At 43.0% G+C, this 26,997-nt stretch overlaps 2 protein-coding genes across 3 annotated transcripts in view; both read left to right on the plus strand.

Moving 5' to 3' along the window:
* LOC144587304 (uncharacterized) overlaps positions 1–2,885 on the plus strand; it is a 28,059-nt gene extending 25,174 nt beyond the window's left edge. The window contains exon 3 of the mRNA XM_078387381.1: positions 31–2,885. Coding sequence (XP_078243507.1) covers positions 31–1,492 — 1,462 coding nt within the window. The 3' untranslated portion in view covers positions 1,493–2,885. The remainder of the gene's footprint in view (positions 1–30) is intronic.
* Positions 1–26,997, plus strand: part of LOC144587199 (uncharacterized) — a 263,842-nt gene that overhangs the window by 189,231 nt on the left and 47,614 nt on the right. The window lies entirely within an intron of this gene.

Below are 26,997 nucleotides of genomic sequence, written 5' to 3' on the forward strand. Positions count from 1 at the left end.
AAACCAAATAAATGCATGTCACCTCAGTAGACATCAAAGAACTCATACTGGGGAGAAACCATATAAATGCATGGAATGTGGGAAGAGCTTCAGTCAGAGCAGTAACCTGAGTTCACATCAAAGAACTCACACTGGGGACAAACCATATAGATGCATGGAATGTGGAAAGAGCTTCAGTCATAGTTGTAATCTGAGTTCCCATCAAAGAACTCACACTGGGGAGAAACCATATAAATGCATGGAATGTGGGAAGAGCTTCAGTCAGAGCAGTGCCCTGAGTTCCCATCAAAGAACTCACACTGGGGAGAAACCATATAAATGCATGGAATGTGGGAAGAGCTTCAGTCACAGCAGTCACCTGAGTTCACATCAAAGAACTCACACTGGGGAGAAACCATATAAATGCATGAAATGTGGGAAGAGCTTCAGTCACAGCAGTGCCTTGAGTTCCCATCAAAGAACTCACACTGGGGAGAAACCATATAAATGCATGGAATGTGGTAAGAGCTTCAGTCACAGCAGTGCCCTGAGTTCCCATCAACGAACTCACACTGGGGAGAAACCATATAAATGCATGGAATGTGGAAAGAGCTTCAGTCGGAGCAGTCACCTGAGTTCACATCTAAGAACTCACACTGGGGAGAAACCATATAAATGCATAAAATGTGGGAAGAGTTTCAGTCGGAGCAGTCACCTGAGTTCCCATCAAAGAACTCACACTGGGGAGAAACCATATAAATGCATGGAATGTGGAAAGAGCTTCAGTCTCAGCAGTTCCCTGAGTTCACATCAAAGAACTCACACTGGGGAGAAACCATATAAATGCATGAAATGTGGAAAGAGCTTCAGTCAGAGCGGTGACCTGAGTTCCCATCAAAGAACTCACACTGGGGAGAAACCATATAAATGCATGGAATGTGAAAAGAGCTTCAGTCACAGCAGTGCCCTGAGTTCCCATCAAAGAACTCACACTGGGGAGAAACCATATAAATGCATGAAATGTGGAAAGAGCTTCAGTCAGAGCGGTGACCTGAGTTCCCATCAAAGAACTCACACTGGGGAGAAACCATATAAATGCATAGAATGTGGAAAGAGCTTCAGTTACAGTAGTAACCTGAGTAGACATCAAAGTACTCACACTGGGGAGAAACCATATAAATGCATGGAATGTAGAAAGAGCTTCAGTCACAGTTGTAATCTGAGTTTACATCAAAGAACTCACACTGGGGAGAAACCATATACATGCATGGAATGTGGGAAGGACTTCAGTCAACGCAGTCACTTGATTTCACATCTAAGAATTCACACTGGGGAGAAACCATATAAATGCATGGAATGTGGGAAGAGCTTCAGTCACAGCAGTTCCCTGAATTTCCATCAAAGTACTCACACTGGGGAGAAACCATATAAATGCATGGAATGTGGGAAGAGCTTCAGTCACAGCAGTGGTCTAAGTTCACATCAGAGAAGTCACACTGGGGAAAAACCATAGAAATGGATGGAATGTTGAAAGAGCTTCAGACAGAGTGATCAACTCAAGCCACATCAAAGAACTCACACTGGTGATAAACCCTATCAATGCATGGAATGTGGAAAGTGCCACAGTCATGTTAGGTATTTGTTTAAACTGAAGAATTGTTAATACAGTTTTTATATGATTGTAAGTGTTTGTAAGAATGGAAACAGTAGGAAAGGTCTGTAAATTTTATGATATAATACAGCTGTAAGAGGAATAAGCTAGTAGGGCTGAATGAGAACAGCTGTGGAAACAAAATGCTGAAGAAGCTAATCAAAAATTGGCTGAAGAGGAAGATAATTCCAACAGTTCCAGCATACTCAATCTTGAGGGTTGTGGGTTGACAGGAGAAGAGGGAGGAAATGCTGCTGGATGGATTTATGGCTTTGTATTTACCACGGAACTCTGATTTATTGGCTTGGTAAAACTGACTAATTGCTACTCTGAATAACCTAGGACTATACTAAATGGATTATGCTCTTATGTATATCCCTTGGGAAGAGGTTGTTTTGCTGAGAGATGAAGCACTTCTCTCTCTCTCTCTCTCTCTCTCTCACACACACACACACACACACACACACACAGAGAGAGAGAGAGAGAGAGAGAGAGCTATCAGAAAGGAACACAGAACCACATAATTTGTTTTCATGGACTACAAAAACAGATGATGGAACTGATGCAGTGTGAAATTCCTTAGAAAAGAGGAAAGATCACCATGTGGCAGTGACAGCCAGCAATGGATTTTACATACGGCTGGGTGAGAACAGCATATTCTACATGTTAACAGCCCGTTTAGAACCAAATAATGCTTTTGACTTTGTATATATTTATTTTTAAAGTTTAAATGCTTTTGCATGTCTTCATTGAAAATCATAAGGTTTTTTGCTTTTTGTCATTTTATTCTTAGAAAGTGTTCTTTCTAGATTATGAGCTCCGGTGTTTTGATGTTTGTATTTTTGATTCAAACATGTCTTAAAATTTGCAGATAACCTCAGTTTAAATACCCACTGTTACGGTAGTGGTGACATCATCTGCCCGTCATTACTGTGGCTGCGTGTCATCTGACAATAGCGTGATGGGAGGTGGGACATAAGAGGGTGGAGCTAAGGTGTTTAAGGGGGAGTGAATGAGGTGTGAGTCATAGGGTTTGAGATAGGGACTTGATAGGGTCTTGTTAGGGACTTGGGGAGTTAAGGCTTGTACATGTTGTGTAGTACTGTGCTATATAGAGAGTGAAGGTTTGAGTGTGTGTGTGTGTGGTGGGGATACTTTATTATACTGATTGCCTTTTATTTTAATTATTATAGTGATTTACCATTTCTTTTGTTATTACCAATAAACACAAGTTTTTATTTTAAAATCCATACAATTGCCTGAGGAGTCAGTTGAGTGTATGGTTGGTGGCAGCGTGAATATAGTGTGTGTGTGAGAGTGACGTGGCAGCTCCTGTGTGACGTGTGAGGAGGCTGTCACAATAAAACTAGTGTCCAGCAGTTGGGATACGAGTGTCCAGTAAAGCCTTGGCCAAAGTGACCAGAGCAAGAGATTTCAGTTAGGGTCACCTGAAGTGGAGAGCGTGGGTAACTCTCTAGGATTTGACTCAAGGGGAGCAAATCTAGTGGAGAGGCGCTTGAGCTTCAGTGTGGGAGAACTGAGATAGGAGCTCTGTGGTGTCCATTTTGTGAGGGAGAGTGGCCCAAAGCAGAGGCTGTGGTGTTTTGGTCAGCATGTCTAGAGTTAGGGAAACTCTGGGGACACAGACCAAGGGCAGCAAAGCTGAGGGATCTCCATTTTAATCAGCAGAACCTAAGTGTGGGTAGAGCTGTATTAAAATTTAAAGTTGAGCCAAAGGCAGAAATATAAAGTAACCTTAGTTGGCAAGGGGCCCAGTGTAAGGGGCAGAAGACGCCAAAGAAGTGCAGTTACAGTTACCAGCTCACAGCTAGGCCAGCTGGTGTACAATGCAACTAAATATTAGACCTTAGCACAGAAAGGAAAAAAGTGATTTAAACAGAGGCTTGGAAATAAAACAGCCTTTTTTTGTGAAAAATATGCTCTTAACTCGCAGTAAGAAAACTGAAATTGAACTGAGATCTGCTGAGATGGCAGCCAGTTCAGACAAAGAGTCTAGTGGGGGAGAGGAAAGATTTTCCTCAGCGCAAGAGGAAGAGTCCTCTAGAGGAGATTTATCAGATCTCAGAAAATTGGAATTAGCACAACAAGAACATGAATTCAGAATAAAACAGCTAGATATTGAGGAAAGAATGAAGCGGCTAGAATTAGAAAGAGAAAAATATGAGGCCAAGGTCAGGCAAAGAAAGCTAGATTTTGAACAATGGAAGTTGCAGCACAGAGCTAAGACTGAAGAAAAATTAAAAGAAATAAGAGTTCAGTTTGAGGAAAAGAGGTTACAGATCACGGCTGAGTTTGAGGCTAAGCAAAAGGAACGGGGAAAAAAAGCGGAAAAATTGCAGCTAAAAAAGAAACAAATGAAATTATCAGCCCAAAATAAAAGTGCTAATAATGATTCAAATCCTGAGAGAAACATATCTAAATCCGCTGAATGTATAAAAGTAGAACAAAACTCAAGTTATTCTGAGGGAAAGAATATGAGAAAAACATGGGAAGACCACCCTAAATATTACAAAGGGCAAGTTAAAAGCCAGCAAAAAGTGGGCGGCCATTTTGTTGGAAAGCCTTCAGAACAGGGCCAAGCCAAGAGCCAGATTTTGAAGGGAAAAGAAAAATTGGCTGGGAAAAGCTCATGGAGCGACCGAATTTGTTTCAACTGCCAAGAGAGGGGCCATAAAGCCTCCCAGTGTACTAAAACAAAAGAAAATAAATTTTACCTCAGAAAATGAATTTAAACAAGGCTAAGTCTGTTTACTGTATTCAGAATAGTCAGATGGCTCCCCCTAGAGAAGAGCCTGTTGTCATGGAAACGACAGCAGAGGCAGCAGAGCTCTCTAAAATGGATACTTTTAGTAGAGAGATCTCAAGTTATGACAATAATATTCCTATTGATGAAATAAGACACTGTCTATATATAAGAACTGATTCCCAATTATTTGAATCAGCTGGAAACGTTACTGATTTTCAAGAGAGAGAAGAAAATATACCCCATGCTGGGGCATTTTCTCTAGAAATACCTCAGAAAAGTATATGTTCCCAAGAGGAGCTAGCAGACCCCACTATTAAACATGGTTTGCCATACAGAGAAACACTGATGAATATTTCAAAAGGGGGACATGAGATTAGAAGCCAATTAGTTGTACCAGATAAATATTGTTCAATGATTTTGGAAATGGGACATTCAGACATAGTTGATGGACATTTGGGTATAAATAAAACCACACAGAGAATAACCCAGAACTTTTACTGGCTTGAATTAGGAAAACAAATTAGAAATTTCTGTCAGAAATTTGATTTGTGCCAGAAACAGAACTATAACAGTGACAAGACCATGGTTAAGCTGTGCCCTTTACCAGTAATTTCAACACCTATTAAAAGTATTGCAGACATTATAGAACCATCGTTTGCCTCCAGACTTATAGAGAGATGGTGGCAGATTTGTGGAGTAATACATGTTAAAACTTCTCCTTATCATCAGCAGAGTGATGGATTATCGGAGCGGTTTGGTGGGACCATTCCAACTGAACTGTTAATAGAGGGGATGGTGAAAGGTCCATGTAGTGTTATTCGTGAAATGGATGTTGGGAAAGTGTGATGGCAAGAGGAGAAGGGGACGACTGAGGATGAGATGGCTGGACAGTGTCTACAATGCAACCAACATGAATTTGACACAACTCCGGGAGGCAGTAGAAGATAGGAGGGCCTGGCGTGCTCTGGTCCATGGGGTCACGAAGAGTCGGACATGACTAAACGACTAAACGACTAAACGACGAGTGTTATTCGTGAAATGGGTGACCTCAGTTCAATTAGTGAGGGAGATGAGCACCTGGGTATGAGGGTGGTCCATATAAATGCCCTTAAGCCATATAGTAGAGGAAAAAAATTGCTGTTTACAATGAAAGCAGCTGATAAAGGAGAACATGAGTTACCCTTCTGGGAAGGGAGGGGTCAGCCAAAGTTCAACCCAGAAGAGGTGCAGATCAGCCCTGCCTTATCCATAAAACAGCAGAGTGATCTAAAAACATTGGTTAATAAGTATCAACAGGTTTTCTCCAGCAAACCTGGTGTAGCCAAGGGAGTGTTACATCGAAGTAATAAGAGTAGTGCACCCCCGCAGGATGTAACTACTTAAAGAGTAACTGGTCCTTATGTTGAAGAAGTGCTCAGGGAGCTAGATGAAAGGCTGGAAGATCAAATTATTGTGCTCTCGTCTAGCGCTTGGTCAGCCCCTATAGTACTACTGGACAAAGCTCTGCAAGGGCTCAGTGCACTTGCTATGGCAGATACCGATGATTGAAAAATGTGGGGTTAACTGTAAAGGCTCTTAAATGTCAACTAGAAAGCCCCGAGATGAAGTACTTGGGCCATATGGTTGGGGAAGGTATAATCAAACCCCTAGAGGCCAAGGTAGAAGCAATACTCAAGAGGCCCAGACCCAATACTAAGAAGAAAATAATATCCTTCCTAGGTCTGGTGGGACACTATAGAAAACTTATCCCCAGATTTAGTGAAGTTGCTGCATCGTTAACAGAGCTGACAAAAAAAAGGAGCAATGACCGCATTCCATGGTCCCATGACTGCAAGGTGGCTTTCGGAAAGCTAAAAGAAGTAACCAAACACCCTGTGTTCCATGCTCCAGACTTCAGTAAAGAATTCATCATCTACACCGATGCTTCTAACGCCACGGTAGGAGATGTGCTGTGCCAGTGTGATGACAACGGAGACCAGCATCCTGTGTCCTACCTGAGCAGGAGACCTCAAGGGGGAGAAAAGTAGATGACGACCATCGGAAAAGAGTGTTGGGCCATCGTTTACGAGATCCAGAAATTGAAGGCTTACATCTGGGGAAGGCACTTCATTTTGTGCACGGACCACTCACCTCTGATGTGGCTAAAGACTATGAAAGCCCAGAACAGTAAACTAATGAGGTGGGCTCTCCTTTTGCAGGACTATGACTTTGAGGTTAAGGTTGTCAAAGGGACAATGAACTGTGTTGCTGACGCCTTATCCCGAAGACCCAACAAAGACGGCTGAACGAACCTCGACTCTTAAAATATAACTAAGTGTAAAAGTATAAAATGTATTGTTGTTGCATTATTATGTGTGTATATAAATATGCAATTGTTTATTTACAATGTAAGTATATTTTAAAGATATAGTTATGCATAAATGTTTTAATATGGTTGTGGTAAGTGTTATAATGTGGTATGCAATGTTTTGTTTTATGTGCAGTTGTTTTGGGGTGAAAAGCATCTTAGCTTTCCCCCCACAAAACAACTTTTATAAGGGGGGAGGTAATGTTACGGTAGCGGTGACATCATCTGCCCGTCATTGCTGTGGCTGCGTGTCATCTGACAATAGCGTGACGGGAGGTGGGACATAAGAGGGTGGAGCTAAGGTATTTAAGGGGGAGTGAATGAGGTGTGAGTCAGATAGGTTTGAGATAGGGACTTGATAGGGTCTTGTTAGGGACTTAGGGAGTTAGGGCTTGTACATGTTGTGTAGTACTGTGCTATATAGAGAGTGAAGGTCTGAGAGAGAGAGTGTGTGTGTGGTACTTTATTATACAGATTGCCTTTTATTTTAATTATTATAGTGATTTACCATTTCTTTTGTTATTACCAATAAACACAAGTTTTTATTTTAAAATCCATACAATTGCCTGAGGAGTCAGTTGAGTGTATGGTTGGTGGCAGCGTGAATATAGTGTGTGTGTGAGAGTGACGTGGCAGCTCCTGTGTGACGTGTGAGGAGGCTGTCACACCCACATCTTCTTACAAGGTGCAAGGATGTATTTTAAGTAAACCTACTGTTTTTGCATAACCTACAGTTTTTTCCTCACACATGTAAGATTCTCTTTTTTTGGATTTAGTATATTTAAGTATGGAACCTTGAAATGATGTAAATAAAACAGAATTAAGAAGTTTTGGAATTGCCTGGAATCATTGCTGCCGGCAAACACGGGTCCAAGAACACACGTGTAAGCCTGGACAGAGAACAATCAGGAGTTTGCACGTGCTAAAATGGGCTGAATGAGTCCAAATTCAGCTAGCCATGTTACAACACTCCTTCTCACAGGTCTGCCCACATAAGAACACCCTGGTACTCTCAGATATTATTGTGAAAAGGTCAAGTGGGCTTTGTAGTCCTTAGACTTAACTTGCACCACTGACAGGACTCTAAGTAAGCTAGGCCGAGGCAGCACTCTCAGATGACCCTATGACAAGTGTACTGTTCAGAAAACCAATTGAGTTTTATAATCTTTATTTTATTACAGAAAAAGCATGTTACTAGGTATCAAAGCCAAATTAAACCAAAACAAATAAACTAGCATTGTGCTGTTTAGTTACACAGATGTAGTGAGGCAAAGAAAACATGAAAAATATAAAAGAGTTCAAAAACCTTACAAAAACACAAAAAGCCATTAAAAAGAATAAAAACAGTTCCAGTCTAGGAAATCATTAGTAAAAACAAAATAATCCAAGTAGGTTATAAAAAGGCTATAGTCCTCAGTGATACTATAGAATAAAAATCCCTTAACAAAAGTAAAAATCCCTTATATGTCCCATAGTCCTTAGAAAAGAAAAATCCAGTAAATATACCATAGTCCTTACAAAATTACAAGGGCATAGTCCATATGGAGTATTCCAAGAAAAGAAGTCCATAAAGAATATTCCATAGGTAACAGTCCATAGAAAATAGTCCATGCACAGTCCTTAGGAAAAATCCCATAAGTCCAAAAGTAATCCAGCAAAGCATAGGAACCAGTCCATGTAGGTAGGCCACCAGTCCGTCTCGAAAGACATTAGGGTGAGTCCCAAATGGCTGAAGAGTAGGTCACGAATCACTGAAAGATCGGTCTTGGAAAGACCCTGTCCATAGAGAAAAAGTTCCTTTTTCAAGAGTAACTGGCAAGGGCTCATTGCACCTTCCCACGATATCATCCAATCAGAGTTCGTTACTAGGCAAACAGTCCTGTCGCATCACATGACTTCTTTCCCATACGCACCAGATGTTATTTGGGTTTTTCGTGGTTTATCAAAGAGTCACAACAATTCCCATCTATCTAATCACACCGAGTCCTTTCTCAGGCTTTCAGGATAACATTCTCTCTGCTCGCCTGGAAAACAACTTGTCAGCATAGCAAAGATACTTTATACAAAGAAACAAGATGGAACCTCTCTGGCTCATTTCTTAATTATAAAACCCATATGCCTTAAAAGATTTTAACTCAAAAACCCATCTCATCACAAGCCCCCGGAAGATTAACAAAATTCTCAAACAATTTAAGTTTTAATTTTGATAACTGAATAAGATGAGATGTCATAATTAAGCAGTAACAAAATAGAGAAAGATACTAACTTGAGCATAAAGTAATACATTTCAAATATGATTCTAAAATAGCAAAACAATTGATACATGAGAACTATTATAATTACAGTATTTACCATACATGAGAGAAAATTGCGTTAGACACTTCTACTGAAAAACAGAAGAACAAACATGTTAGTATAATTAATCAAATACATCACTCTGCATATGCTCAGATAATACTCTAGTCATCCAACAGTAAAATAATGAAACCAGGGTTAACATCATAATAACTTGACAAACCAAAATACTGATATGAAGTAATAATGGATAAAACACTCTATGTATGCTCAGGAACATAGTAATACAGAATATCAAGACAATTAAACATCAGAGCTTTATCAATTCTAGCCATTTTCTCCCCTTGCATCTGCACTGAACATTCGAGATAAACAGTGGGGAATTAAAGCCTCCTTTCCAGGTAGACGTTCAACATCAAAATTATATTTTTGCAATCTGAAATACCACTGCATTAATCTTGGGCTTCGATGTCTCTGCTTCTCTAAGAATGTCAAAGCATTTTTGTCTGCTTGAATAACCATTTTCCGTGTACAGCCATATATTCTGAAAACATGAAGAGCCCACAAAATTGAATATGCATTTCCCTCCTGGGAGTTATACTTCCTCTCTTTTTCCTTCAACTTTCTGGCCACATAAGATAAGGGGTGTAAAAAATTAGTGTCATCTGGTTGAAGCAAAATCGCGCTCAAACCACGTAGGAACAGGCCAATCATTTATAACTTTCACTTTAAAATACTCAGGTAGAGAACAATTTTTTCCAATCAAATATTTTAAATAGGACACCTTCCCCTCAAACCAAACACAATGATCCATTTGCACCTTCAATCCTGCGCTCCTCAATCTGCAAAGTACCTTTTCTATATGTTTTACATGTAACATTGGATCAGGGCTGTAAATTACAAGGTTGTCTACATAGCCAATCACGTAATATAAATCACCAAACAATTCATCAACCAATTTCTGAAAAGTAACATAGGTATTTTTCATTCCAGGTGCTAGTTTTCTGAGTTGGTAAATTCCCTGAGGGCAAGTAAATGATGTATAAGGGCGATGTTCCTCTTTAATTAAAATCCGATAAAGCCCTCCTTTTATTCCAATCACAGAAATGTATTCAGCGTTTGCAACAATTTCTACCAATGTCTCAACATTGTGAATTTCGTTGTATGGTATACTGTGTATATACTTACAATGACAATAAATTATATTATTATTATTATTATTAACATTGATTGTAAAGATTGTCTCAGTCTCCGTGAACTTATTTAACTGGCTAAAATCTAACTCCACTTTCAGACCATCCTGTTTGTCTTGACACACTGAAATAGTATTGAACACAGCTGTTCTACATGGTTCAATCACTCCTTGTGAAATAAGACTTTCAACAGTTTCAGACACTAAATTGCCCTTAGTCCCTTCTAGTTCCATAGGAACAGAAACAGCAGTCAAACCATCATTGACTGTAATAAAATGTTTCACCACATTAGTTTCTCCCGGTGAATTCGAGAAGACGTTTTGGTGATTAGCTAACACAGACTCCAATATCTGTCCTGGGCTAAATTGATCAATGCCTTCACCCCTGAATACCTGTATTGCTGAATTAGCTGTGCTATCAGGTTTGGTCACAAGAGGCCGCTGTTGCATCAAAGTTCCCTCGGGAGTACTCTGCATAGCCTCAGAAACAGTATCAGCATTCTCACCACTTCCTTGGAAAATAGGCTGTTGAAAATAAGAATGGTCCCAAACCTCTGTTTTTCTCTCTAAAGATCTTTCTGAGAAGTTTATCTGTGGTACTGGGACAAAGCTTCCAGATATGATTTCAGTCTCTGGAGAAACATCAGTACTTTGTAATCCTAAAAAGTTAGCGCTTCCTCCTACATTGGTTGTGTTAGAAACAGTCTCACAATCTGACAGGTTCAAATGCAGCTTTCTATCTTTAAGCAAGTTTACAGGATCAGTTCCACATTCACTTGTACTATTGAAACAATGTGAAAGTCCATGCTGCAAAACCGCTCCACTATCACCTCCTATGGCACTTGGCGATGACTCTGAGAAAACCTTCACTCTTCCAGCCTTCTCAGCTGACTGTTCCAGTACACTGAGTAGGCCACCCCCCTGGAAAATCTCATTACTTCCAAACTGCCATGAAGTACACGGGATCCCTGTCAACCTAACAGTGTCTGATTTCGCTGTCCCCTCTGGGCTAAGAGAGGGGGGTTTGTTTGAGATCTGACATGCATCAAGATCTGCTGACACAAGTCCTGGCAAAGAATTGAGCTGAGTCTCTATTACATCTAAGCTGATGTGAGGCCTCTCAGTCACAGTAATTGCTTTAATGTTTTGGAAAATCCCTTGCTCTCTTTCTTCTGGCAAACCCATAGTCTCATCCCGAACTATTGCAGGGCTTCTCACCTGTCCTGTGCTCTGAAAAAGAGCTGAGGGTGGTGCTGAGTTGACTCCCAATGCACTGAAATTCTCTGGAGCACTGCAGTTTTCCCTTGCGTTGTCCGATGCTAATTCCCCCAAGGAAACAGCTTCTCGGCGAACTTTCTCCTGCATTCCTTTCTCTGCGCGCGACTCCAGGGCCTGTGAATCCTTTGTTTGGACGGCCGATAAATCGCTGTCTCCTCTGGAATGCTCATTAGAATTCCACTGGGCCTCGTTAACTCTTTCCACACAAGCATCTTGCATCTCAGGATCGCTCCCAATTGTCTGGAGCGTCTCATTGCAGTAATCCCCAAAGGAACCCTGCTGAGCTTGGAAAAACCTTTGCATCAAGCCAGGTTCTGTGCTTAAAAAACGTTTTAAAAGTATGTTTTCCTGGTATAGATGTTCTACAAGGGCATCTCTTTCCCTAATTTTCTGCTTGGCTTGCTCGGAAAATCCCGAAGCCACTTCCAAGATTCTGTCCACAGTTGCCGACTGTTTTTGCTCCCCCATCTTCTGCTGGCAATCTAGCCTTGGCTAGGTCAGCAATAAAAACAAACAAAACTCCAAGAGAAAAAAAAATTTAAAAATCTCCTCTGCACCTTCGACCAACTGCTGTCACTCTGCTATCCTAAGATATGCAAAGGGGACAGACAGCTGCCAAAACCAAAATAAAATAAAAAATTTTCTCTGCACCTTTGACCAACTGCTGTCACTCTGCTATCCTAAGATAGGCGAGAGGACACACAGCTGACAAACCAAAATACTGAAAAATCCAAAAGGAAGAGAAAAGAAGAACTGTGACCACTCTGTGAACCCTAAAGTCACTGAGATGATCAATGACTGAGCTGGGTGCAGATAGATATCCTAAGATCATAGGGCATGACTCTAGGCCAAGCCAGATGCAGCTAGGTACTCCTGACAGATCCTAAGATCGTAGTGGGAGACCCAGATCTAAGCTGGATAGAAACAGGGCCAGGTGCTCCGGCAAATCCTAAGATTATAGGAGTACACATAGGCCAAAACAAGCGGAATGTAAGTCCCAGAACAACGTAGCCAGAGTCATTTATGCAATCCTAAGATTGTGAAATGACCTGCTCAATTTGGTTGCTATTACAGAGTGCAAGCACTCTAAAAATAAAGGACATGCATCTTGGAATTTCTTCACTACAACGTTGTAACAACCTGCACATGCCTACTGATTAAATCCAATTGTTTCCTAACAGTTTGCTTGTCCCACTGGGAATCTCTTTCTTAAAAGAGCACCCCAGATTCTAACACACATTACCACAGCCTGAAGATTTAACACCTCTCACCACAGCCTAATTGCTGGCAAACAGCGTTTCCTAGGAAACTACTGTTCACCTCAGGGAAGCACTTAGCTCCTTGAAGCCTCAGTGTCCCACTGCAATCAAAACTTAGCTTGTGGATCAGAGTCACTCAAGCTGCTAGATAGAACAAAGATTGGTCATCCTGAGGTACTACAAAACCCAGCACGTGGTCCATCCCACCGCTGCCACCATGCCGGCAAACATGGGTCCAAGAACACACGTGTAAGCCTGGACAGAGAGCAATCAGGAGTTTGCACGTGCTAAAATGGGCTGAATGAGTCCAAATTCAGCTAGCCATGTTACAACACTCCTTCTCACAGGTCTGCCCACATAAGAACACCCTGGTACTCTCAGATATTATTGTGAAAAGGTCAAGTGGGCTTTGTAGTCCTTAGACTTAACTTGCACCACTGACAGGACTCTAAGTAAGCTAGGCCGAGGCAGCACTCTCAGATGACCCTATGACAAGTGTACTGTTCAGAAAACCAATTGAGTTTTATAATCTTTATTTTATTACAGAAAAAGCATGTTACTAGGTATCAAAGCCAAATTAAACCAAAACAAATAAACTAGCATTGTGCTGTTTAGTTACACAGATGTAGTGAGGCAAAGAAAACATGAAAAATATAAAAGAGTTCAAAAACCTTACAAAAACACAAAAAGCCATTAAAAAGAATAAAAACAGTTCCAGTCTAGGAAATCATTAGTAAAAACAAAATAATCCAAGTAGGTTATAAAAAGGCTATAGTCCTCAGTGATACTATAGAATAAAAATCCCTTAACAAAAGTAAAAATCCCTTATATGTCCCATAGTCCTTAGAAAAGAAAAATCCAGTAAATATACCATAGTCCTTACAAAATTACAAGGGCATAGTCCATATGGAGTATTCCAAGAAAAGAAGTCCATAAAGAATATTCCATAGGTAACAGTCCATAGAAAATAGTCCATGCACAGTCCTTAGGAAAAATCCCATAAGTCCAAAAGTAATCCAGCAAAGCATAGGAACCAGTCCATGTAGGTAGGCCACCAGTCCGTCTCGAAAGACATTAGGGTGAGTCCCAAATGGCTGAAGAGTAGGTCACGAATCACTGAAAGATCGGTCTTGGAAAGACCCTGTCCATAGAGAAAAAGTTCCTTTTTCAAGAGTAACTGGCAAGGGCTCATTGCACCTTCCCACGATATCATCCAATCAGAGTTCGTTACTAGGCAAACAGTCCTGTCGCATCACATGACTTCTTTCCCATACGCACCAGATGTTATTTGGGTTTTTCGTGGTTTATCAAAGAGTCACAACAATTCCCATCTATCTAATCACACCGAGTCCTTTCTCAGGCTTTCAGGATAACATTCTCTCTGCTCGCCTGGAAAACAACTTGTCAGCATAGCAAAGATACTTTATACAAAGAAACAAGATGGAACCTCTCTGGCTCATTTCTTAATTATAAAACCCATATGCCTTAAAAGATTTTAACTCAAAAACCCATCTCATCACAATTGCAACCATGAAAAGACTCCCTATGAGATACCCAGATGAGCCTCATCTTGTCAGAAATAGTCTTTGTGAGGGAGAAGGTCAGGATGAACTCATCCTGACTGGAGGGCCATCCTTTCCTGAGGAGACGATAGAGATACCCAGAGAATAAAGCCCCAGAGAAAGAACATATGACCCATCAGAGAAGCGACAGCTCCGTGTGGAGAACGGGATGAGAGATAGCAGATGAGAAGGATCACAGAGAAAAGCAGGAAAATATAGAGATAGGTCTGAGTGAAGAATAAGACCCATCAGAGGGAAGGAAGGATCCACCGGGTGAGGGAACGTTAGGAGTGGCAGAGGTGAAGGAGCAAAAAGAAAGAAAGAAGACAGGAAGATGGAAGAGAAATATATTGGAAGGATAACTCAAGAAGGGGGACAGTGGAAGCTCGAGAGACAGGAGGGCAAATGAAGGAGAGGATATTACCTCAAGGATGGAAGTGGATATACTCCTGAGTGCCAGCAGTCGTATATCCAGCTGAAAGAGGCGGTAACATCCAGACCAGTCTTCATTATGCCTGGTTACCACTATGGGTCCACCGTCATTTCAAATGCTGAGAAATATGGACTTGGAGAGGTGAGGTGGTGCGCTGATGACTGCGAGAGTGAGCATGCTTTGGATATTGATAACCTGGACTTTGCAAAAGAGACTCAAATCTTGCCTCGAAAGCCAAACGACTGACGGAAGGAGACTGGACAGTTGTAATTGTCATTAAAATTTGCATCTCCATGGACATTAACATGCTTTAATATTGCAGGACTATGATTTTGAGGTTAAGGTTGTCAGAGGGACTGTGAACTGTGTTGCTGACGCCTTATCCTGAAGACCCGACAATGACGGTTGAACTAATATGGACTCTTGTAATAACTTTTAAAAGTTATAAAATGTGTTGTTATTTCTATATGGTTTATGTATATATGTGTGTGTTTAGTCGTTTAGTCGTGTCCGACTCTTCGTGACCCCATGGACCAGAGCACGCCAGGCCCTCCTGTCTTCTACTGCCTCCCGGAGTTGTGTCAGGTTCATGTTGGTTGCTTCGCAGACACTGTCCAGCCATCTCATCCTCGGTCGTCCCCTTCTCCTCTTGCCATCACACTTTCCCAACATCAGGGTCTTTTCCAGGGAGTCTTTTCTTCTCATTAGATGGCCAAAGTACTGGAGCCTCAGCTTCAGGATCTGTCCTTCCAGTGAGCACTCAGGGTTGATTTCCTTTAGAACTGATAGGTTTGTTCTCCTTGCAGTCCAGGGGATTCTCAAGAGCCTCCTCCAGCACCACAATTCAAAGGCATCAATTCTTCGGCGGTCTGCTTTCTTTATGGTCCAGTTCTCACTTCCATACATCACGACAGGAAAAACCATAGCTTTGACTATTCGGACTTTTGTTGGCAAGGTAATGTCTCTGCTTTTCAAGATGCTGTCCAGATTTGTCATCGCTTTCCTCCCAAGAAGAAGGCGCCTTTTAATTTCAGGGCTGCTGTCTCCATCTGCAGTGATCATGGAGCCCAGGAAGATAAAATTTGACACTGCCTCCATATCTTCCCCTTCTATTTCCCAGGAGGTGATGGGACCAGTGGCCATGATCTTAGTTTTTTTGATGTTGAGTTTCAGACCGTTTTTTGCACTCTCCTCTTTCACTCTCATTACAAGGTTCTTTAATTCCTCCTCACTTTCTGCCATCAGAGTGGTATCATCTGCATATCGGAGGTTGTTGATATTTCTTCCGGCAATCTTAATTCCGGCTTGGGTTTCTTCCAGTCCAGCCTTCCGCATGATGTATTCTGCATATAAGTTAAATAAGCTGGGGGACAATATACAGCCTTGCCGTACTCCTTTCCCAATTTTGAACCACTCAGTTGTTCCATGACCAGTTCTAACTGTTGCTTCCTGTCCCACATATAGGTTTCTCAGGAGACAGATAAAGTGGTCAGGCACTCCCATTTCTTTAAGAACTTGCCATAGTTTGCTGTGGTCCACACAGTCAAAGGCTTTCGCATAGTCAATGAAGCAGAAGTAGATATTTTTCTGGAACTCTCTGGCTTTCTCCATAATCCAGCGCAAGTTAGCAATTTGGTCTCGAGTTCCTCTGCCTCTTCGGAATCCAGCTTGTACTTCTGGGAGTTCTCGGTCCACATACTGCTGAAGCCTACCTTGTAGGATTTTGAGCATAACCTTGCTAGCGTGCGAAATGAGTGCAATTGTACGGTAGTTGGAGCATTCTTTGGCACTGCCTTTCTTTGGGATTGGGATGTAGACTGATCTTTTCCAATCCTCTGGCCACTGTTGAGTTTTCCAAACTTGCTGGCATATTGAATGTAGCACCTTAACAGCATCATCTTTCAAGATTTTAAATAGTTCAACTGGAATGCCATCACCTCCACTGGCCTTGTTGTTAGCCAGGCTTTCTAAGGCCCACTTGACTTCGCTCTCCAGGATGTCTGGCTCAGGGTCAGCAACTACATTGTCTGGGTTGTACGGGATATCCAAATCTTTCTGATATAATTCTTCTGTGTATTCTTGCCACCTCTTCTTGACGTCTTCTGCTTCTGTTAGGTCCCTCCCATTTTTGTCTTTTATCATGTTCATCTTTGCGCAAAATGTTCCTCTAATATGTCCAATTTTCCTGAACAGATCTCTGGTCTTTCCTTTTCTGTTATCTTCCTCTATTTCTTTGCATTGTTCATTTAAGAAGGCCCTCTTGTCTCTCCTTGCTATTCTTTGGAAGTCTGCATTCAAGTTTCTGTAACTTTCCCTATCTCCCTTGCATTTTGCTTCCCTTCTCCTCTCTGCTATTTCTAAGGCCTCGTTGGACAGCCACTTTGCTTTCTTGCATTTCCTTTTCTTTGGGATGGTTTTCGTTGCTGCCTCCTGGACAATGTTACGAGCCTCTATCCAAAGTTCTTCAGGCACTCTTTCCACCAAATCTAGTTCCTTAAATCTGTTCTTTACTTCCACTGTGTATTCATAAGGGATTTGGTTTAGATTATACCTGAGTGGCCCAGTAGTTTTTCCTAATCTCTTCAGTCTAAGCTTGAATTTTGCTATGAGAAGCTGATGATCAGAGCCGCAGTCAGCTCCAGGTCTTGTTTTTGCTGACTGTATAGAGCTTCTCCATCTTTGGCTGCAGAGAATATAATCAATCTGATTTCGATATTGCCCATCTGGTGATTTCCATGTATAGAGTCGCCTCTTGTGTTGTTGGAAAAGAGTGTTTGTGATGACCAGCTTATTTTCTTGACAAAACTCTATTAGCCTTTGTCCTGCTTCGTTCTGAACTCCAAGGCCAAACTTCCCTGTTGTTCCTTTTATCTCTTGGCTCCCTACTTTAGCATTCCAGTCCCCTAGAATGAGAAGAACATCTTTCTTTGGTGTCAGTTCTAGAAGGTGTTGTAAATCTTCATAGAATTGTTCAATTTCAGTCTCCTCAGCAATGCTGGTTGGTGCATAAACTTGGATTATTGTGATGTTGAATGGTCTGCCTTGGATTCGTATTGACATCATTCTATCATTTTTGAGATTGTATCCCATTACAGCTTTTCCCACTCTTTTGTTGACTATGAGGGCTACTCCATTCCTTCTACGGGATTCTTGTCCACAATAGTAGATATGATAATCATCTGAGCTGAATTCGCCCATTCCTGTCCATTTTAGTTCACTGATGCCCAGGATGTCGATGTTTATTCTTGCCATCTCCTGTTTGACCACCTCCAGCTTCCCAAGGTTCATAGATCTTACATTCCAGGTTCCTATGCAGTATTTTTCTTTGCAGCATTGGATTTTCCTTTCACTTTCACTTCCAGGCACGTCCACAGCTGAGCGTCCTTTCGGCTTTGGCCCAACCACTTCATTAGCTCTGGAGCTACTTGTACTTGTCCTCCGCTCTTCCTCAGTAGCATGTTGGACGCCTTCCGACCTGAGGGACCCATCTTCCAGCGTCATATCTTTTAGCCTTTTGTTTCTGATCATGGGGCGTTCTTGGCAAAGATACTGGAGTGGCTTGCCATTTCCTACTCCAGGTGGATTGCGTTTAGTCGGAACTCTCCACTATGTCCTGTCCGTCTTGGGTGTCCCTGCACGGCATAGCCCATAGTTTCTCTGAGTTACTCAAGCCCCTTTGCCACGACAAGGCAGCAATCCATGAAGAAGATGTATATATGTACACAATTGCTTATTTGAATGTAAGTATATGTTAAACGGTATAGTTGTGCATAAATGTGTTTAATATGGTTGTGGTAAGTGGTAATGTGATATGCAATGTTTTGTTTTATGTACAGTTGTTTTGGGGTGAAAAGCACCTTAGCTTTCCCCCCACAAAACAACTTTTATAAGGGGGGAAGTAATGTTACTGTAGCGGTGACATCATCTGCCCGTCATTGCTGTGGCTGTGTGTCATCTGCCAATAGTGTGACGGGAGATGGGACATAAGAGGGTGGAGCTAAGGTATTGAAGGGGGAGTGAATGAGGTGTGAGTCAGATAGGGTTTGAGATAGGGTCCAGATAGGGACTTGATAGGGTCTGGATAGGGACTTAGGGAGTTAGGGCTTGTACATGTTATATATTAGAGTGAAGGTCTGAGAGAGAGTGTGTGTGGGGGGTACTTTATTATTACTGATTGCCTTTTATTTTAATTATTATAGTGATTTACCATTCCTTTTGTTATTATCAATAAACATAATTTTTTATTTTAAAAATCATACTTTTGTCTGAAGAGTCTTATAAGGGAATGGTTGGTGGCAGCATGAATAAAGTGAGTGTGAGTGTGACGTGGCAGCTCCTTTGTGACATGAGAGGAGGCTGTCACAATCTCATACAAAGGGGAAACCCACTCTCAAGTGAAACTGCTACCATATTTTCCCGATACTAAGCCCTACCCTGAATATAAGCCCTAGTGAAGTGAAACCCCAGCCTATGCCAGGGACTCACTGGGACCCTCCTGAGCCCTTGAGAGAGATTCAAAAATCTTCCCCTCCTCTCCCCCTTTCCTCAATCGCAAGAGGGCCAGGCAGCCAGAGGAAGGAGCTGCTCCTTGTCTCCTAAGTTCCCAATGGCTCTTTGAGATCATCCTCTGCAGTGTGTATCACATTTGCAGATGGCACAACATTGGGTGGAATAGCTTATACCCTGGATGACTGAAACAAATTTGAAAAATAATCTACTGTGTTTCCCTGAAAATAAGAAAGGGTCTTATACTAATTTTGGCTTCCCCCCCAAAAAAGTACCAACGGCTTATTTTCAGGGGATGTTTTAATTTTTTTCAAGAACAACAATCTACATTTATTCAATGGCCATCATTTATTTTATTTATTTATTATTAATTTATTCCCATTCTCCTTCCCCTTCTTTAAATGTACTGTTAGGGGGGCACAATGAAGTTCTCATATAACATATGCAGAGTACCACATTCATACATAAATAAAGATAAATAAAGCCTAATATTTGATTCATATGCATTCAGCAATCACATCCTACAGTTTCCTTCAATCATCATACCTTGCATTAGCAACAGACATATGACTTCACTATCCTGACTATGTTTGATCTCTTGATACTATGTTTTATGCCATGATATTGTATATTGATATTCTGTAGACCATTATTGATACTCTATATGCATTTTATAGAGTATCTATAAAGGGTCTACAGAATATCAAAGAATGTGCCAAAGAATGCTCCAACTACCGTACAATTGCACTCATTTCACACGCTAGCAAGGTTATGCTCAAAATCCTCCAAGGTAGGCTTCAACAGTATGTGGACCGAGAACTCCCAGAGGTACAAGCTGGATTCCGAAGGGGCAGAGGAACTAGAGACCAAATTGCTAACATGTGCTGGATTATAGAGAAAGCCAGAGAGTTCCAGAAAAACATCTACTTCTGCTTCATTGACTGCAAAAGCCTTTGACTGTGTTGTAGGCATCCTTCAGTCTCAAGAGACTATGGTATCGTGCTCTGTATGGAGGTCTTGGAACAGTGTCTTGTGTGGCTGAGAAGGCCAATTCGAGAGTGACAATCCCTTCCACACTGGAGACAAATCCAATCTGTCCCCTGTCCAGCTCCCTGGTTTTGCTTCTTTGCCTCGGTCTGCTGTACAGGAGTGGTTACGCGGTTTAATTTCCGGTAATCTACACAAAACCTAATGCTCCCATCAGGCTTGTCCACCAGGACTATCGGAGAGGACCAAGGACTAGAAGAGGGGACGATTATGTTCTCCCTAAGCATCTCGTCCAGCTCCTTCCGCACCTTGTCCCTATAGGGTCCCGTCACTCGGTATGGGGATACTGCTTGCGGGGTTGCATCCCCTGTGTGGATCCGATGCATCACTCCCTTCACTATCCCCGGCTTATTCGAAAAAACCTTATGATATTTGGTGAGCAGCACTTTTAGTTCTTGCTGCTGGTCTTGGGTGAGTGCAGGACTGATCTTCACCTCATCTGGGTTGTATTTCACTTCCCCTCTACCCTCCCAGAAAGGTAATTCAGCTTCCTCACTCTCAGCTGCTTTTATCGCAAGTAAAACCTTCTGTTCCCCTCTGTAGTAGGGTTTCAGGGCATTCACATGTACCACCCTTCGTGTTTGGTATTCCTCCTGTTCTATAAGGTAGTTCAGATCTGACATCTTGGAAATGACCCTGTATGGTCCTGCCCATTTGAGCTGCAGTTTGTTCTCTTTGCAGGGCCTAAGCCAAAGCACCTCCTCCCCTGGGTTAAAGCGCCTCTCCCTGGCTTTCTGGTCATACCAGGTTTTCTGTCTGACCTTCTGAGCTTGCAGGTTTTCTGCTGCTAGCTCTAGGTTTCTCTTCAGGTCATTCATTAAAGTGTCTATGTACGTCACAACATCTTGTGGGTCATCCTGGGTGATCTGCTCCCAATTTTGTTTGATTAAATCAAGTGGACCTTTCACTTTTCTCCCAAACAAAAGTTCAAACGGACTGAACCCGGTACTGGCTTGTGGCACTGATCGATAAGCAAACAAAAGGGATTGCAGCTTCTGGTCCCAATTGTTTGGATTCTCTGCCAAGTAAGCCCTAATCATGCGCATCAGAGTCCCATTGAACTTCTCTGTTAACCCATTACTTTCAGGGTGATAGGCAGTGGTTTCCTTGTGTTTAATTCCACAGATTTGCCATAACCGTTTCATGAGCTTTGATGTAAACGATGTGCCCAAATCTGTGATTATTTCTGAGGCAAATCCCATCCTGGACATATACCCCACCAAGGCATCTGCCACTGTGTTAGTTTCGATGTTAGTCAAGGGTATGGCTTCGGGGTACCTCGTGGCATGGTCCACAATGGTGAGAATGAACCGGTTCCCCCTCTTTGTGGCCTTGGGCAAAGGTCCCACAATATCCACTCCTATACATTTGAACGGGCAAAGGGCACAACTTCGCTTTGGTCCTGTCACGGTTATTCCCCTGCCTCTGACACACATCACATTGTTTACAGAACTCCTTGATCTGCTTCCCTATTTCAGGCCAGTAAAAATTTTGTGTGATTCTCTGCTGTGTTTTGTTCACCCCTAAGTGCGCAGCAAACATGTCAGAGTGCCCCCTTTGTAAGATCATGGGGCGATACTTTTCAGGTACCACTAGCTGACTTCGGATCCCATCTCCCCCTTTTGAGATATTCCTCAGGGTCTCTCTATATAAAATTCCCTTTTTCTCGCGAAATCTCGCTGGGGTTTCAGGTGTTAGCTGGGTGTCTGTCACCTTTTCAAAACACTTTCGGAGAGTGGCGTCTGCCTTTTGCTCTTGGCCAAATTTGCTGTCTGTGGTTAAGGTTTCTGCCACAGCTTCGGGACTACCCCCCCCTGCTTCAGCCTCGGGCTCTTCAGTACCCCCCTGAACTGTCCCCGTGGTAGCTTGTGAGCGTGTAATCACTAGCACCCGTTTCACATGTTCAGCCAGGTCATTTCCCATGAGCACGGCTGCTGGCAGAGTCGATGAAATCGCTAGCGGCCAAACTCCCCTCCAGCCTTGAAAGCTCACAGGTACCTCAGCTACTGGCAGTGAGATCACCTGCCCCTCAATCCCTGCCACCTTCAAGCTCTCATTTGGGATTATATACTTCCTAGGAATAATGTCTGGATGGCACAGGGTCACCTGGGAACAAGTATCCCTTAGCCCCCTATACTGATGGTCAAGTATTCCTACGTCCACCCCTGCGGTCTCAAACAATTGCGAATCTGTCCTCACTAGTAAGCAGCGCTTGACCTCCACAAGAGGACCATTTTCCCCAGCCTGATCAGCAGATGTAACAGGTCCAGAGTGAGTCGCCATGGCAACAGGCTCCCTCAGTGGCAAGGAGCTTTGCTCTGTCTGGACACAGAACACAGCTTTTGGCTTGGTTTCACCCAAATCATGAGGCAAATTTCCCTTTAGCTGCTTTAATTTCTCACACTCTGAGATTAGATGGCCCTTTCCTTGACAGAAATAACATTTTCTGCTGTACTTGGAGTCTTTCTCATCTGGTTTTGGTTTTCCCTCCACAATCTGAGGTCTTGGTGGTTTCATGTCTGAGGGCTTCCCTTCAACATGGGCCCCTCCCCCTTGCTGGTTTTTCCCTGGTCCCTGAGAGTACCTGCTGTAGGTTTCTTTGGGCTTACCCACAGTTTTCCCCTCAGCACCTAAGGGCTTCCTTATTTGGTAAATAAAATCTGCGATCTCTGCCGCTTCGGTCACCGATTTAGGTTTCCTCTCCCTCACATGGAACTTTAGTTCCCCATGCAGGACTGAATAAAACTGTTCCAGCGCTATCAGGTCTTTGAGCTGCTGGTAGGTCTCTGTCCCCTCCTGAGAAAGCCATTTCTCTAGCAACCTCACCAGTTGGGCCCCCACTTGGGTAAAAGTCTGCTCTGGTTTTTTTGTGAGTGACCTGAATCTTTGCCTCAGCTGTTCAGCAGTTATCCCATGTCGAGCAAACACCAGTTTTTTAAACTCAGCGAAGTCCTTCAGCAGTTCCACTGGCATCTCTGCATAGACTTCCGCCAGGCTGCCACTGATTAAAGATCGCATAATGGTCATCTTCTCAGTTTCCCTTACTGAGAAGTCCACAAACGCTCTTTCCACGAGGGAAAAGAACACCTCAGGGCAATCTCCCTTGTGGTACACAGGGAATTTCTTCAGGTCAGTTTTAGACAGGCTGCCTTCCCCATTCCCTGGGTTCCCCTCATTATTATTGTTATTCCTATTTCCACTCATCATCTCCAGCTTCTTCAGCTCAAACGCCATTTTTTTAACTCAAATTGTCTCTGTTTCTCTTCCTGTTCCATTTCAAATCGTCTTTGTTTCTCCCTTTCCCTTTCCTGTTTCTCTTCCCTTTCCATCTCAAATTTTCTCTGTTTCTCTCTTTCCCTTTCCTCCATTCTTTCTCTCTCTAATCTTTCTTCTTTTTCCATTTCCCTCACCCTCAGTTCATGCTGTTGGGCTAGGAGCATTTTTCTGAGTTCTGAGGTCAGTTCTCCCGTGCTCTCTTCCTGCACTGAGCCAAATTCCTCCTCAGAACCTTGGTCTCCCTGTGGTTCTCTCACTTCCCCCATTTCTGCCATCTGGCTTCGAGTCAAGGGCATAATCCCCCCCCCAGAACAGGCTGCCTTCAAAAGTCAAGCCTCAAAATAAAACGACGACTTTTTTCCTTTTGCCTCAGAAACAGCCTTCTATAGAGTGCTGCTGTTCCTTCAGCACCAACTTGCAACTGTTGCCAGGCAGAATCCACCCCCTCTGCTAGGCCTCTCAGCAGACAGGCTAGATCACTGTTACTTCACGCAGCTTTGCCTCAGCCCTTTCCCGCCAAAACAGGTTGCCTCAGAGCTCCCTAATCTAGTCCCCCCAATCCGAGTGTGCACGTTCTTCCACTAGCCTACCTCCCCGTGAGGTAAGCCTAGAAGATTACCTACGCGCCCTCAGATTGTCCCTGACTAGACCCCCCTTGCTCTGGGCACACTTGCCAAGGCTTTGCTGGACCACTGGACAACTGGACCAGTCGTATCCCACACGCTGGACACCAATCAATGTGACAACCCCAGACCTACTGGAGTATGCCACCATGTAGTTATGCTGCCACCAACCATTCCCTGTAAGGAGTCACACAGACCAGGAATGGATTTTGATAAATAAAAGAACAAGGTTTATTGAATTAACAAACAGGGTAAATAAAACAATCAGGTAAATAGGATAATGTAACGTGGCATAACCCCAAACATACACATATAACAGATTGGTTCCCACAGAACCCTTTAAGGTAATGCACAGACCCTGAACCTATCAGTTCTGGCTACCTAAATAGAAACCTGAACCTATCAGGTATGTACTAACTGACACTCAGTTGTACCCAGTCTGACACACAGACTCCAACTCCTAACTCTCCACACAAGCTCCAAATATATATACAGTACAGCTCCTCCCCCCTGATGTCCCGCCTTCCACTCCCCATAGGATGGAACTTTCCCTCCAAACCCATGACAGACAGGTACCATCAGTGCTGTATGTGACAGCCATGATGCACCGCCTGCCTCCAGGCTGAATGCTCAGACGTCAAGGTTTCCCATCTGTTGAGGTCCATTCCTAAGGCCTTCAGATCCCACTTGCAGATGTCCTTGTAATGCAGCTGTGGTCTCCCTCGGGGGCGGCTTCCCTGCACTAATTCTCCATACAGGAGATCTTTTGGAATCCGACCATCAGCCATTCTCACGACTTCTTATTAAGCCATACTCTCTTTGTGAGTCTAGAGAACATGGTAGCTGCTTTCCCAATGCGTTTATCCAGCTCGACATCTAGGGAGAGAGTGTCAGAGATTGTTGAGCCAAGGTACACAAATTCATGAACAACCTCCAGTTCTTGCATGGAGATAGTAATAGAGGGAGGTGAGTCCACGCCCTGGCACATGACTTGTGTTTTTTTCAGGCTGATTGTTAGTCCAAAGTCTTGGCAGGCCTTGCTAAAATGATTTATGAGTTGTTGGAGGTCTTCAGCAGAGTGGGCAACAATGGCTGCATCATCAGCAAAGAGGAAGTCCCGCATGCATTTCAGTTGGACTTTGGTCTTCGCTCTCAATCTAGTGAGATTAAAGAGCTTTCCATCTGATCTAGTCCGGAGATAGACACCTTCTGTTGCAGTTCCAAAGGCCTGCTTCAGCATGACAGCAAAGAAGATCCCAAACAGGGTTGGCGCAAGGACACAGCCTTGTTTTACTCCGCTTCGGATGTCAAAGGGATCTGATGTTGAGCCATCAAAAATTACAGTGCCCTTCATTTCCTCATGAAAGGACCTGATGATATTAAGGAGTTGAGGTGGACATCCAATCTTGGGAAGTATTTTAAAAAGTCCGTCCCTGCTAACCAAGTCAAAGGCCTTTGTGAGATCTATGAAGGCCACAAAGAGTGGCTGTTGTTGTTCCCTGCATTTCTCCTGCAGCTGTCGGAGGGAGAATACCATGTCAGTGGTGGATCTGTTAGCTCGAAAACCACACTGTGATTCTGGATACACTCTGTCTGCAAGCACCTGAAGTCTCTTCAGCACAACACGGGCCAGCAGCTTCCCTACAACGCTGAGAAGACAGATACCATGGTAGTTATTGCAGTCGCCCCTGTCGCCTTTGTTCTTATACAATGTGACGATGTTTGCGTCCTTCATGTCCTGTGGTACTCCACCTTCTCTCCAGCAAAGAGAAAAGAGTTCATACAGTTCAGTGGTGATGATCTCTTTACAACACTTCAAAACTTCAACGGGGATGTTGTCCTTTCCAGGTGCCTTGCCAGAGGCAAGGGAATCCAAGGCCGCTTTTATTTCTGCTAAAGTTGGTTCACTGTCCAGCTCTTCCAAGAGAGGCAGGCAGTCAATGTTATTTAGTGCCTCTTCCGTTACTACATTCTCTTTAGAATATAGCTCAGAGTAGTGCTGCACCCAGCGTTCCATCTGCTGTGCTCGGTCCTGGATGATCACGCCTGTAGTAGACTTCAAGGGAGCAGATTTCTTCTGTATTGGACCTAAAGCCTGCTTAATACCATCATACATTCCCTTGATGTTACCTGTGTCCGCTGCTATCTGTATCTGAGAGCAGAGCTGAAGCCAATAATCATTGGAACATCTCCTGGCAGTCTGTTGGACTTGGCTACAAGCAGCTCAAAGAGCCTGCAAGTTGTACTCACTGGGGCAGGCTTTGTATGCTGCTAGAGCTCTCCTCTTATCCTCGATGGCTGGAATCAGCACCTCTGAATGGGCTTCGAACCAGTCAGCCGTCTTTTTGGTCTTCTTGCCAAATGTGGACAAGGCAGTGTTATAAACAGCATTCTTGAAGTGTTCCCATCGTTCAGGTGCATTCGCATCAGCCGGGCCTGGAAGGGTTTCCTGAAGCGCTTGGGCAAATTCCTCCACTTTTCTTTGATTGCGAATCTTGTTGATATCTATACGGGGTCTTCCTTCCTTTTTAGTGTGATACAATCTCTTCGTTCGCAGTTTTATTCTGCTACACACCAGGGAATGATCAGTATCACAATCAGCACTCTGGTAACTGCATGTGATCGTAATACTAGATAGTCTAGAACGTCTAGTGACGATCAAATCAAGCTGATGCCAATGCTTCGATCTTGGATGTCTCCAGGAAACTTTGTGTTGAGGCTTTGTATTAAAGAACGTGTTGGTGACACAACAGCGGCTCTCTCTCAGGGACTTTTTTGATAG

Source organism: Pogona vitticeps, chromosome 2 (assembly GCF_051106095.1).
Source record: "Pogona vitticeps strain Pit_001003342236 chromosome 2, PviZW2.1, whole genome shotgun sequence".
NCBI classification, from domain to species: domain Eukaryota; kingdom Metazoa; phylum Chordata; class Lepidosauria; order Squamata; family Agamidae; genus Pogona; species Pogona vitticeps.